Source organism: Urocitellus parryii, chromosome 5, assembly GCF_045843805.1.
Source record: "Urocitellus parryii isolate mUroPar1 chromosome 5, mUroPar1.hap1, whole genome shotgun sequence".
Lineage (NCBI taxonomy): Eukaryota > Metazoa > Chordata > Mammalia > Rodentia > Sciuridae > Urocitellus > Urocitellus parryii.
Genome location: NC_135535.1, coordinates 60,941,861 through 60,953,953, shown reverse-complemented (window position 1 = coordinate 60,953,953; position 12,093 = coordinate 60,941,861). Strand labels below are relative to the sequence as shown.

The following is a 12,093-nucleotide window of genomic DNA, read 5'->3' as shown; positions in this document are numbered from 1 at the left end:
AGAACTATTAGCTACGCATAAGTGTCATCTTTTTCTAACCCATTCGGAAATCCAGTCCATTTAATGAGTTGTATGTAACCAATAAAATACATTTGTAAATTCTAAAGGGAGCAAATGATCAAAGAAAAAGTTGGATTGTTCTACAAAAGCATGAACCCTTAAGGAAATTTCCCCTAGTCATACACATAAAATTCAGGATTGCTATTGAAATAATAAAAATATTAATTATGATGTAAAAGGAGAGGAAAAATATAGGCTGGTTTTCTTGGCTTCTATATGCACACCTTTTGTTGTAGAATTTGAATACGTTTCTGTTCATGAAATCTTGGTTTTTATATAAGGATTAGGTAAATATCAATGTACAATGATGAGGAACCACACAGCAATAACCACTTTCATCCTGCTGGGACTGACAGATGACCCAAAACTTCAAGTTCTGCTTTTTATCTTCCTGTTGCTCACCTACATGTTGAGTGTAACAGGGAACCTGACTATTATCACCCTCACACTGGTGGATCCCCATCTGAAGACACCTATGTACTTCTTCCTCAGAAACTTTTCCTTCCTAGAAGTTTCCTTTACTACTGTCTGTATCCCTCGATTCATGTACAGTCTATCAACTGGAGACAATACTGTTACCTACAATGCTTGTGTAAGTCAAGTATTTTTTGTTTTTCTCTTTGGAACAACAGAATTTTTTCTCCTGGCAGCCATGTCCTATGATCGCTATGTGGCCATCTGTAAACCCCTTCATTATATGACCATCATGAACAACAGAGTGTGCACCTCATTAGTCCTCTCCTGCTGGGTAGCTGGCTTGATGATTATTGTCCCACCCCTAAGTGTAGGTCTCCAGCTTGAATTCTGTGATTCTAATGCCATTGATCATTTCAGTTGTGATGCAAGTCCCCTCCTAAAGATCTCCTGCTCAGACACATGGATACTAGAACAGATGGTTATCATTGTGGCTGTATTTGCCCTCATTATCACCTTAGTTTTTGTAGTTCTGTCCTACACATACATCATCAGGAACATTCTGAGACTCCCCTCTGTTCAGCAAAGGAAAAAGGCCTTTTCCACCTGTTCATCTCACATGATTGTGCTTTCCATCACCTATGGCAGCTGCATCTTCATCTACATCAAGCCATCAGCAAAAGAAGAGGTGTCCATAAATAAAGGAATTTCAGTTCTCACCACTTCTGTAGCGCCCTTGCTGAACCCTTTTATTTACACCTTGAGAAACAAGCAAGTAAAACACGCTTTTAATGACTCCATAAAGAAGATTGTGTTTCTCTCAAAAAGTAGAAGTTTTGATGAATAAGTAAAATAAAACATTCTGTAATTCTTTTAGTATTGCTTCTAAGTTACTTCCTCATTGCCTTTCTACATTTCAGTCAGATTAGCCTTCTCAATGACATTTAATATTTCATCTTGATCTCATCTTTATTAAACTCTTTATTATCTCAAATGAAATTCATGCATTGTGTTTTCCATCACTGTGAAACTGAAATATACATTTTCCAAGGTGTTTAGTTTTTCTCATTTCTGAGTTAGAGTAGTGAAGAAAATAGCATCCATCTAGGGAAGGAAAGATATTATTTAAAATTGTACAAATTATCTTTGAGGGGAGGGGGGATAGTAGAGGATAGGAAAGGTAGCAGAATACAACAGTTACCGATAGGGCATTATGTAAAAATGTGGATGTGTAACCGATGTGATTCTGCAATCTGTATTTGGGGTAAAATTGGGAGTTCATAACCAACTTGAATCTAATGTATGAAATATGATATGTCAAGAGCTTTGTAATGTTTTGAACAACCAATTAAAAAAAATAGTGCAGTCACTGTCTTACTGTAATACAAGTTACAAAATGAATGCAACAATCAAGACAGCAACAACACAAAACATCAGAGACATGCTAAAATATATTAAAACAAATAAGGCATTCCAAGCAAATTAAAATAATTGGAAATGAAGTATCAACAGGAGTTGATTAGTCAGAATTGAAGAAATGGAGATTTCTTCACAATAACTGAGAAGACTTATTTGCTATTTTCTAATATAGAAAAGCAATATTATTTAAAATATACATTTAATTTAAAGCAATATATACATAAAATCACATATTATGAGTTTCTAAATCAGAATAGATGCATGAAAGTGAATTGGAACACCAAATTTTACATTTTCACAAATAGGAAAACTATTTAAATCAATACATAAAATATACAAAATAATTTTTTGAAGATATCAAGCATATAGAATAAAACTAGGAAAAAATAAAAAATATTAATATCAATTGGAAATAAGATGAAAGGAACAAAAAGAAAATGCTCAAAAATTAAAGAGTTAGTGTTCAAAGCAAATTAAAAATGTACATGTTTGGTTTATTAGCCCCTTTAATGATTGGGTTACTTGTTTTTTTTTTTTTTCTGGTGTTAAGTATTTTGCGTTCTTTATATAACCTGAAGATTAATGCTCTATCCGAGGTGAATGCAGTAAACGTTTTCTCCCATTCTGTAGGCTCTCTCTTCATGTTTTTTAATTATTTTCTCTTGCACACATCCCATGTATTTGAGGCAAAGTGTTTCCCTTTAGAAGATGGGCTGGCTGAGAAATAAAGGCTAAGAAAATAGTACTACAAAATAAACACAGGACACAGAAATACAATTTCAGAGCTGGGGCAGCAACAGGCCAAGCTGACCAGACAGGTATAGCTTCTAATAAAAAAAGGAGCCCACACCTGGTTTATTTATATCAGCATAAATCAAAAGAATTTGATTGAAATTTCTTCTCAAAAACACCAATGAGGTAGGGGTCAGTAGGCCAATCAGGTCCTAAGGGGTCATGCCTATCTCTGGTGCTGCACAGGATCTGTGGCAAAGCTGGGTGTGAGTTCACAATATATCAGACCATCTCAAAAACAGAGAGGGTGCTGCTGGGAGTTCCCAGATGCCAGAAGTTCCCATTTAATGGCTTCAATGCTGATCTGATCTATGCATATTTCATGGGTTGCTTCCCACACTTCCCCCATTTTCTTACTTTTGAAATGCAAATGATGGGATGTTATATAGAGCACCTGCATTCTTGTTCTGAGGTTATGACAATCTATTATTAGGATACAAAAGAGAATTAGTAGCAATAATATACCATGCAGAGTGTTTCAACATATTTCCCGGATTAAAGCTGTTCAATTTCTGAAGTATTTGACCAGCTAGAAATGTAGAGTCCATAAGACTGATTTTGCTTTTCTGAATATTCTGGATGTAATGATGTAATTCCATAACATCAAGGCTATTTTATTGCTATGCCAAATATCCATTATATGATTTTTAGCCTTTTCCAAATATCATTGAGAAGCATTATATTTGATGATAATAACATAGACATATTAATTAGCAACATGGCATTTAAGCCTTTATTTAAACTTACGAGTGGAAACTCATTACCAATAGTTATGACAGTAGCCTCCAAGGAATTCAATTTAGTTTCAATGTTTTCATCAATATTTATCTGATTATGGAGAGCTTTGGAAATGTTATTGAGAAAATGTGCATGTTGACTGTTTTGAAATATAGCCACCAAAGTTGTCACATTACAGGACATAAATGGCATTAAAGCTACCACTCCAAGAATTGATTTCCAACCAATATTCACCTCCTGAAAGAGAAGACTTAGCAAGTGTAATCCAATCATAAGTTGGCAGGAACTCCTTACCCATAGATTCTATCAAGTTTTGAACAAAAGGCAAGTTTGGGCCATAGGTGGAGCAAGCAAATTTTAATTCTTATAATGTTTTAAAGGAATAGCTGCATGAATTCTTACATTTTGGTTTTGTTGGTCTAACTGCTCAAAAATTGGAAATAACTTAAACTCTGATATATCTTCTCCCAGGGTTCAGGTGGCTCTGAGGCCTCACAGGAGTGGAAAAATATTTGTAACAGCTACCTTTGGGACTCTTGAGTCTTAGACATTCTCCAGGGACAGGGTGGTCCCAGGTAAAGGACCATTTAAATGCAAATTACAGAGGTTGCTGCCAATTTAATCTCTTTCTCAGAGTGAAACTTTTTGTCCTCAGACAGAGAATACTCCAGAGTGACCCTTCCTACATCTTCTTGTTTCTCTCTTTCTAGTGAAGTGCAATCTGGGCTGTTTCCCTGCCTTTTATGCACTGTAAATTAGAATCATGTTCTGAATCTGCCTCCAGGCTGTTTCCCTGTCTCTCACTTGCTATGAATGAAGTATGCTTTAGTTGTGTTCTTAGATCATCTCTTTGGTTTTCATGAGCTACAAATGGGGCCTACTGCAATTCCACCCTTGACTCTTCTCTTTGTTTTTCATGTGTTAAGTTTCCTGCAAACAGAGAAGTCCTAGAAGCTTGGCAGCCCTGTTATCTGGGTTTAAGACTTTTAACCACATTTCTAAGGCCCATGATTAAATCTCCTAAGAACCATCATCCAATATCTTGGTCTGAATATAAGCAAGTCTCTATTGCCATCCAAATTCTTCTCAATTGTATCCTTAGTGTTGTTAGCTGAAATAGAGACAGCATGCAGGGCCCTTCCAGGTTTTTCCCTAGTATAAAAACCAAGGGATTTCTCCTCACAAAACTGTGAACAAACTTCCCTAATCACCTCTAGGAACTGAGAGAGTTGAGCTCTTTACATAGGCTTTCCCTTTTGACTAATGATAGTCTTTAGAAAAGAAAAGTAAAATTTTCTTTCTGTAGAGAGTGAGTTCTTTATGCTTAATATCATGCTATAAAGAAACTTTCTCTCAAACAAGTAGTTGTGCACAAGCTTCCTGCAAGAGAGGGCCCAAGTACTCACCTGATACCTTTCTCTTTCAGTTTCCTCAGGAAGGTGTTCCTGCTCTGGGTGCCAATTCTCACTCATGTCCTGTGTGGGCAAAGGAAAGCATTCCCCTATAGAGGAATGGGCTGACTGAGAAACAAAAGCTAAGAAAATAGAACTATGAAATAATCACAGGACACAGAAATATAGTTTCAGAGCCATGTGAGCAACAGGCCAAGCTGACAAGATGGGTGCAGCTTCTAACAAAGAAAGGAGCCTGCACCTGGTTTATTTATTGCCGCAGTCCGGCTGCAGCAAAATAGCCGGGGGGGGGGGGGGGGGGGGGGGGGGGGGGGGGGTGACGAATAACTTCTGTAGATTGATGCAGCAGGAATAGGAGCCTTTTATTGTAGGGCAACACAGCTATTTATACATTTTGCACAGCTTATCTTAATTAGCATAAACTAGATACATCAATCAACCAATAAGGAATCTCCACACTTAATGGCTCACTTTTGTTACTTCTCAAACCACTCCCTCTGACATTTTGCCAGGCACCATCCAGACTTGTTTACGAACTCTAACATTTGTCTGGCAAAATACCAGGTGTTATTTTTGACTTATTTACAGACCTTAACAATTCCCCCTTTTGTTTAATTTAAATAAAGACCATAGTGGTTTTTACAGAAACACCATAAATAACCTGCTACAAACAGAAAGTGAGGATACAAAATGTAACAATACCAAGCCAACTTATGGCTCCATGCAAGAAGCCCTTGGAAAAATTATACCAGCAATGACACCGTTAGCAAAGATACCGAGTTACAATTTGTTGTACATTACAGTTTGTTGTCTCAGTCCAGGTAAAGCAGTGTCTTAATAGGTTAACTCACAGCCCCGGTAAATCACAGTCCAGATCTGCAGGCAGCTAGCTTAAATCACAGTCCAGGTAAGTTCTGCAGGCAGCTAGCTTAAATCACAGTCCAGGTAAGTTCTGCAGGCAGCTAGCTTGATCCGAAGTCTTGTCTGGTTCTCAGCTGAAGTTTCCTCCGGTTCTCTGCAACACTGGAAATTCTTCCACCCTCGTTTTCATCGGCACTGGGATGAAGGCAGGAACTCCGGATGGCTAAAGAAAATCTTGTAACATTCTACTAAGAAAACAACCTTCTGAACAATTTAGTACATTATCTCAAGGGTTTTTTACATTTGAAATAAGCCTTAATAGTGCTCATTACTCATTAGCTTCCAGGTGTGGGAGAACCATTGTAGCTTAGTTATTGGCATTGAAAATGACCAAAAATCAGGGACGCTGGTAGCATCTTCTGCCGGCTGTAGTGTCCCAGGCATCCCCGGATGGCCCTGGGGAGTGTCCCGGACTCAAACTGCTACTGGGCACAGGGAGCAAGAGCCCGGGAGACTGTGCCTCCAGGTCAGGTCTAGATTTGGGCTCCCGGCAGTGAAAGAGCCGGCTGCCGCCGCTGCTTGGAAGGTACTTGCTGCACCATGACCTGCTTGCGCACATGGCAGCCGCTGCACAGATTCCGATTCACGCACCCTCCGGTAACGAAAAGTATTTAGTAATAGCCTTTTGCTGCAACTTTTTTCCTGATAATCCTTTTTTTCCTGAACTTTATTTTTCTTTTTCTTCTTGACTAGAGTTCCCGGGCTTTTATCAACACATGCCCTAATTATTCTTGGTTCTACTGGGGTGCCTTCTTCCCTTAGTAATTTACTTTTCACCCCTTCCATATTCTCATCATAAAGACAATACAATACACTTAGACAAAACAAGACACAAACATACTGTATCAATCTTCTCCATTTTCTCGAAATGGCCATTTTTCCTCTCTCTTTCCTTTCTCGCCCTATCTACCTAGGGACGAGCGGATTGCTCCCGTCCTATCTATGGACGGGCAGCTTTTTTTCGTCACTTACCCCCGAGTGTCCCGGGGCTCCCCGTAACGGGCCACCATCTGCCGCAGTCCGGCTGCAGCAAAATAGCCGGGGGGAAACGAATAACTTGTGCACGTTGATACAGCAGGAATGGGAGCCATTTATTGTAGGGCAACACAGCTATTTATACATTTTGCACAGCTTATCTTAATTAGCATAAACTAGATACATCAATCAACCAATAAGGAATCTCCACACTTAATGGCTCACTTTTGTTACTTCTCAAACCACTCCCTCTGACATTTTGCCAGGCACCATCCAGACTTGTTTACGAACTCTAACATTTGTCTGGCAAAATACCAGGTATTATTTTTGACTTATTTACAGACCTTAACAATTTATATCAGCACAGATCAAAGGGATTCAATGGAAAGTTGTTCACAAAAGTGATGAAACCAGCCTAATTCCATATTAAGATTGGGAGCCATCTTGTCACAAAGTCATGTAAAGTTCATTTCTGTTTTACTGTAAAATACTAAGATTTCTATTTGGTCTGACCATACATTGATGTTTAAACTTGTTTAAATTCCTGCCCATGCTCTGAACTCACCCATGCCTGGCTCTCCCTGACCAGATAACAATCCTCTCTGAAACCTCAGTGTCCCCTCATAAATTCTGGCTCTCCTTGAAAAAATAACAAACCTCTCTGAAACCTCAGTGTCTCTTCATAAATTCTAATGTTGAAATCTAAATTTACTCCCTACCTTGAAATGTTAAGCCATGTAGATCATTTACCTTCTATCTGCTCTTGTACAACTCTTGCCAAAATCCTATTAGTTGTAAGTTCACAAGACACCCCCATTTGTAACTTTTTGTGTTATAAAACCCTTACCTGTTCTTAGACCAGAATCTGTGCTCTAGCCCAGCTTTTGAGTGAGGCAGTTGCTGATCTCCTCTCTTGAGTACAAGATATAAGCTTACTTTACTTTGGTTTAAAATTGGAGTTTGTAGTCTTTTCTTTGTGATGCAGATTCATCAAAAAACAGGATACAGGTGGGGACATGTAGGCTATTAGGTTCCTTGTGGGTCACACCCATCTGTGGAGTTGCAGGGGACCTTTGGCAGAGCTAGGTAAGAGTTCACAATATATTGGGCTATCTCAAAAACTGTAGTAGGGCCAGACTGGCCAAGACACTGAAGATAGCAAGAAGCAGTTTTATATGACTGCAGCCAGGTTCAGAGGGTATAGCTTTCACCATAATCATTTAGTCAGCCTGAACCCCAAGTTCAGGCAGTTTCAGAATTTTTTTCTTCCCAGAACAGTGTGTTAGTGGAGGGCTCAGAAGTTTACAGTCTGCAGAAGTTCACACAAAAACAGCTTTTTCTTTCAATATTCTGAGCAAGTTAACCCTTCAAGAACAGTGCCTGAAAAGGGAAGAGTTTCTTCTCCCTTTTCTTCCCTCCCCCTGTCAGCTGGTACCATGGAGCCCAATTAATAACTTCTTCACTTTATCTTTGAAATTTAATCTTCTCCATGAAGCCCCAGCCCAAGGCCAGAGGCCCAGTTAAAATAATTTGATTTTCTTATTATACTCTGCATTTTCAGACACAGTTCCCTTACAAACCTTTACAAATTACTACACACACACACACACACACACACACACACACACACTAGACAGCTCATAAATGTTTGTAAAAAACCTACCAAAGAGGTGTTCGGCACTCCAGGTGCTGATCTCTTTCAAGACCATGGCCAAATTTAATTATTGTAACATTCAGCAGCAGGAAATAGGAGCTCAACTACATTAAACTTATATGTATTGATTCTTCTGCTCATAGTTCTAAGATTAGTTATGGTGAAGATTTCTAAAAAAAAGCTTAATTAAGTTTTCTATGGAGGAAGGGTGCCACTACAAAACAAGCAGGGGTGCCAGTTGGAGTTTCCAGATATCAGACCTTCCCAGTCAATTAATGGCTTTCATGCCAACCTGGTCCACACACATTTCATGTGTGACTTCCTGCAATCCCCTTTGCTTAGAAGAAGTTTTTTTTGTTTCTTTGTTTGAATCATTCACATTTTTTAATTCTTGATTTTATTTTTTGTGCTTTCCTTGTTAAGTAAATCAGATCCTAGGCTGACATGATAAAGACTTGGGCCTATTATTTCTTCTATTAGGCACAGGGTCTCTGTTCTAGTGCCTAAGTCTTTGGTACACTTTGAGCTGCCTTTCATGCTGGGTGAGAAAGAGGGGTTCAGACACTTAACACACATACACATGCACACACACAAAATACAATCAATCAACAAATATAAGAAAAAAATGTTCAACATCTCTTGCAATTATAGAAATGCAAATCAACAGTACTTTATGATTTCATCTCACTACAGTCAGAATGGCAATTATCAAGAATTCAAGCAACAACAAAAGTTGGCAAGGATGAAGGGGAAAAGGTACATTCATGTATGTATATATATATATATATATATATATATATATATATATGGTGGGAATGCAAATTGGCACAATTTTTATTGGAACATCTCAAAACTGTAGTAGGGGATAGATGAGGAATTTATGAGAGTTTCTCAGAAAATTTGGAATGGAACCACCACTTGACCCAGCTATCCCACTTCTTGGTTTATACTCAAAGGATTTACATTCAGCATATTACAGTGACACAGTCATATCAATGTTTATATCTGTTCAATTCATAACAGCTAAACCATTTAACCAACCAAGGTGCCCTTCAACAGATGAATGAATAAATAAAATGTGGCATATATATACCCAATGGGATATTACTCAGTCTTATAAAGAATAAAATTATGGCATTGTCAGGTAAATGGATATAGCTGGAGAATACCATGCTAAGCAAAATGAGCCAATTGCAAAGAACAAAAGCTGCATATTTTCTCTGATATGCAGATGCTAATTCACAATAAGGGGAGGGGGGCTTGCTAAGAACAGAGTTCTTTAGATAGAGGAAAGTGAAGGTGGGGTGAGGGTATGGGAGTAGGAAGAATAGTAGAATGGATCAGACATTATTACACTATGTACATCTATGATTTCAAGACCAGTGGGATTCTATATTAGGTGTAACCAGAAGAATAAGAAATTATGCTCCAATTGTGTGTGATGTATCACAGTGTATTCTACTGTCACATATAACTAATTAGAACAAATTTAAAAATAAAATGCTAAAAAGTAAAAACAAACAAACAAACAAAAAACAGTGCACTTGCCAGTGAAAGAAAAAGGAAAGAAAACTTTAATTATATGTTACCTATAAGCGGCAAACCACTGAGGCAAAAAAATCCATAAGCTAAAATTAAAAGGACAGAAAATGATATTCCATGGACATAAGGTCCAAAAGCAAGCAAGAGTAGCTCCTCTGGTATCCAACAAGCAGAAATCAATTCAACATTAATCAGAAGAGACAAAGAAGTTACCTTCACACTATAAAGGAAGAATCCAACAAGAAGATGTCATAATACTAAATATTTATGCCCCAAGAACTTTTCTAATAGTAATTAATGAGCCTCTAGATTTCACTGATGTCCTTCTTCATCTCTAACTGTATCTCTTATCTGTCTTTTTTTAAAGTTTACCTGAAGTTCTATCAATCGCTTTTATCTTTATAAAGAACTCAATCTTTATTACATTTTTGCATGTTTTTATATTCAATTTCATTAATTTTATCTCAGAGCTTAATATTTTCTTACTTACACTAGCTTTCGAATTGGTTTTTTCTTCTATTTCTAGGACCTTAAAGCATCTTCAGATTCTTTATTTGGGATCTTGCTGGATTTGGGGTTTGTTTGGGTTGTTGTTGTTTGTATATAGGCAATCATAGCTATATACTTTCCCCTAGAAAAACTTCAAAATGTCCCAGAGATTCTGGTATGTTCTACATCTTTTCTCACTGGATTCTATGGATTTATGTATTTATTTATTTGTTTAGAGAAAAAGCATTAGAGTAACACCCACCTGGCCCTTTCATGATAATCATGGCGACTTCTCATACTGAGAACAGTTTTTTTAAATTTAATTTATTTTCTTCCTGCTTTTAAATTATCATGACTTCATTTGTTCATATTTTGTTTGCTTCTTTATTAAGCTGACAGTCATCTGTCACATAATAAGTAACACAGTTCTCTGCTGACCCATATTCACTCACTTAAAAAAATTAACTCATTACTCATTTATTTTTAAATTCATTTTAACAGCTTTATTGACATATGCTTTATATAAAGGAACTGCACATATATAAGGAACAAAATCTGATTTGTGTTTACATTTCATATACATCCATAAAATCATCTCCATATTAAAGACATTCAAGGTAATAAACATACATATAACCTCCAAAAATTTCTTCCTGTCTCTCTATTCTTAGGTTTCAGTTTTTAACTTAATAAGAGCACATCACCTGAAGTTCTACCCTCTTCACAAAATTGTAAGTGTACAATACATTATTGTTAACTATAAACACATTGTCATATATTAGATATCTAGTACTTATCCATCCTACATAATTGAAACTTTACACTCATTGAACAGTAAGTGCCCATTTCCTCAACTCCCCAGACCTGAAAACTTTCATTACTTTCTGCTTCTGATTTGACTATTTTCAGTTCCTGAAAAATGTGACCCTATTTTCAGTTCCATAAACATATCATTCTATGACTGGATTTGATCTTAGTATAATGTCTTTCAAATTCATGTATATTGTGGCATATGGCAAAAATTCATTCTTAATTAGGGCTGAATAATATTCTAATATATGTATATAACATATTTATTTTGGACACTACTCTATAGAAGGGTATTTAAAAGATTGCTTTCATATCCTGGATATTGTAAATCATGATGTAATATGCATAAATATTTAAAAACATCTCTCGAAGATCCTGGTTTCAATACTTTTAGATACATATCTAAAAATTGGATTTCTGTCTCACACAATAGTTCTATTGTAATTGTTTTGAGGAAAAATTGTACTGTTCTCTGAAATGGCTGTATCATTTGACATCCCCATCAACAATGTACCTGAGTCTCAATTTTTCCTTCTCTGGCCAAAACTTGTTACTTTTAGTTTGGGGGTTTGTTGTTTTGCTTTTGCTCATATAACAGCCCTCATAACAAGTGTGATGCCTCCCTGTAGTTATAATTTGCACTTCTCTGATAATCAGTGATGTTGAGAACCTTGTACACTTGTATGTCTTCTTTGGGAAAATAACTATTCAGGTCCTTTTCCCACTATTTTTTTCAGTTGCAATAGTTCTTCTACTGTCACATCTACAGAGTTTTTTTTATATTTTAGATATTAATTCCTTATCATGTTTATGATTATAAGTATTTTTTCCATTCTATGGAATGCCTTTTCATTCTGTTTTGTTTGT

At 36.8% G+C, this 12,093-nt stretch overlaps 1 protein-coding gene across 1 annotated transcript; it reads left to right on the top strand.

Annotated features, from left to right (window-relative positions):
• The first annotated feature begins 367 nt into the window (after positions 1 to 367).
• Positions 368 to 1,321, top strand: LOC144255001 (olfactory receptor 6C2-like). The gene has a single exon (XM_077799053.1). It carries the CDS (start codon positions 368 to 370, stop codon positions 1,319 to 1,321), a length of 954 nt encoding a protein of 317 aa, XP_077655179.1.
• The last annotated feature ends 10,772 nt before the right edge of the window (positions 1,322 to 12,093 follow it).

Coding starts and splice junctions, on each gene's coding strand:
- LOC144255001 (XM_077799053.1), top strand. CDS start 368: ATGAGGAACCACACAGCAATAACCACTTTCATCCTGCTGGGACTGACA.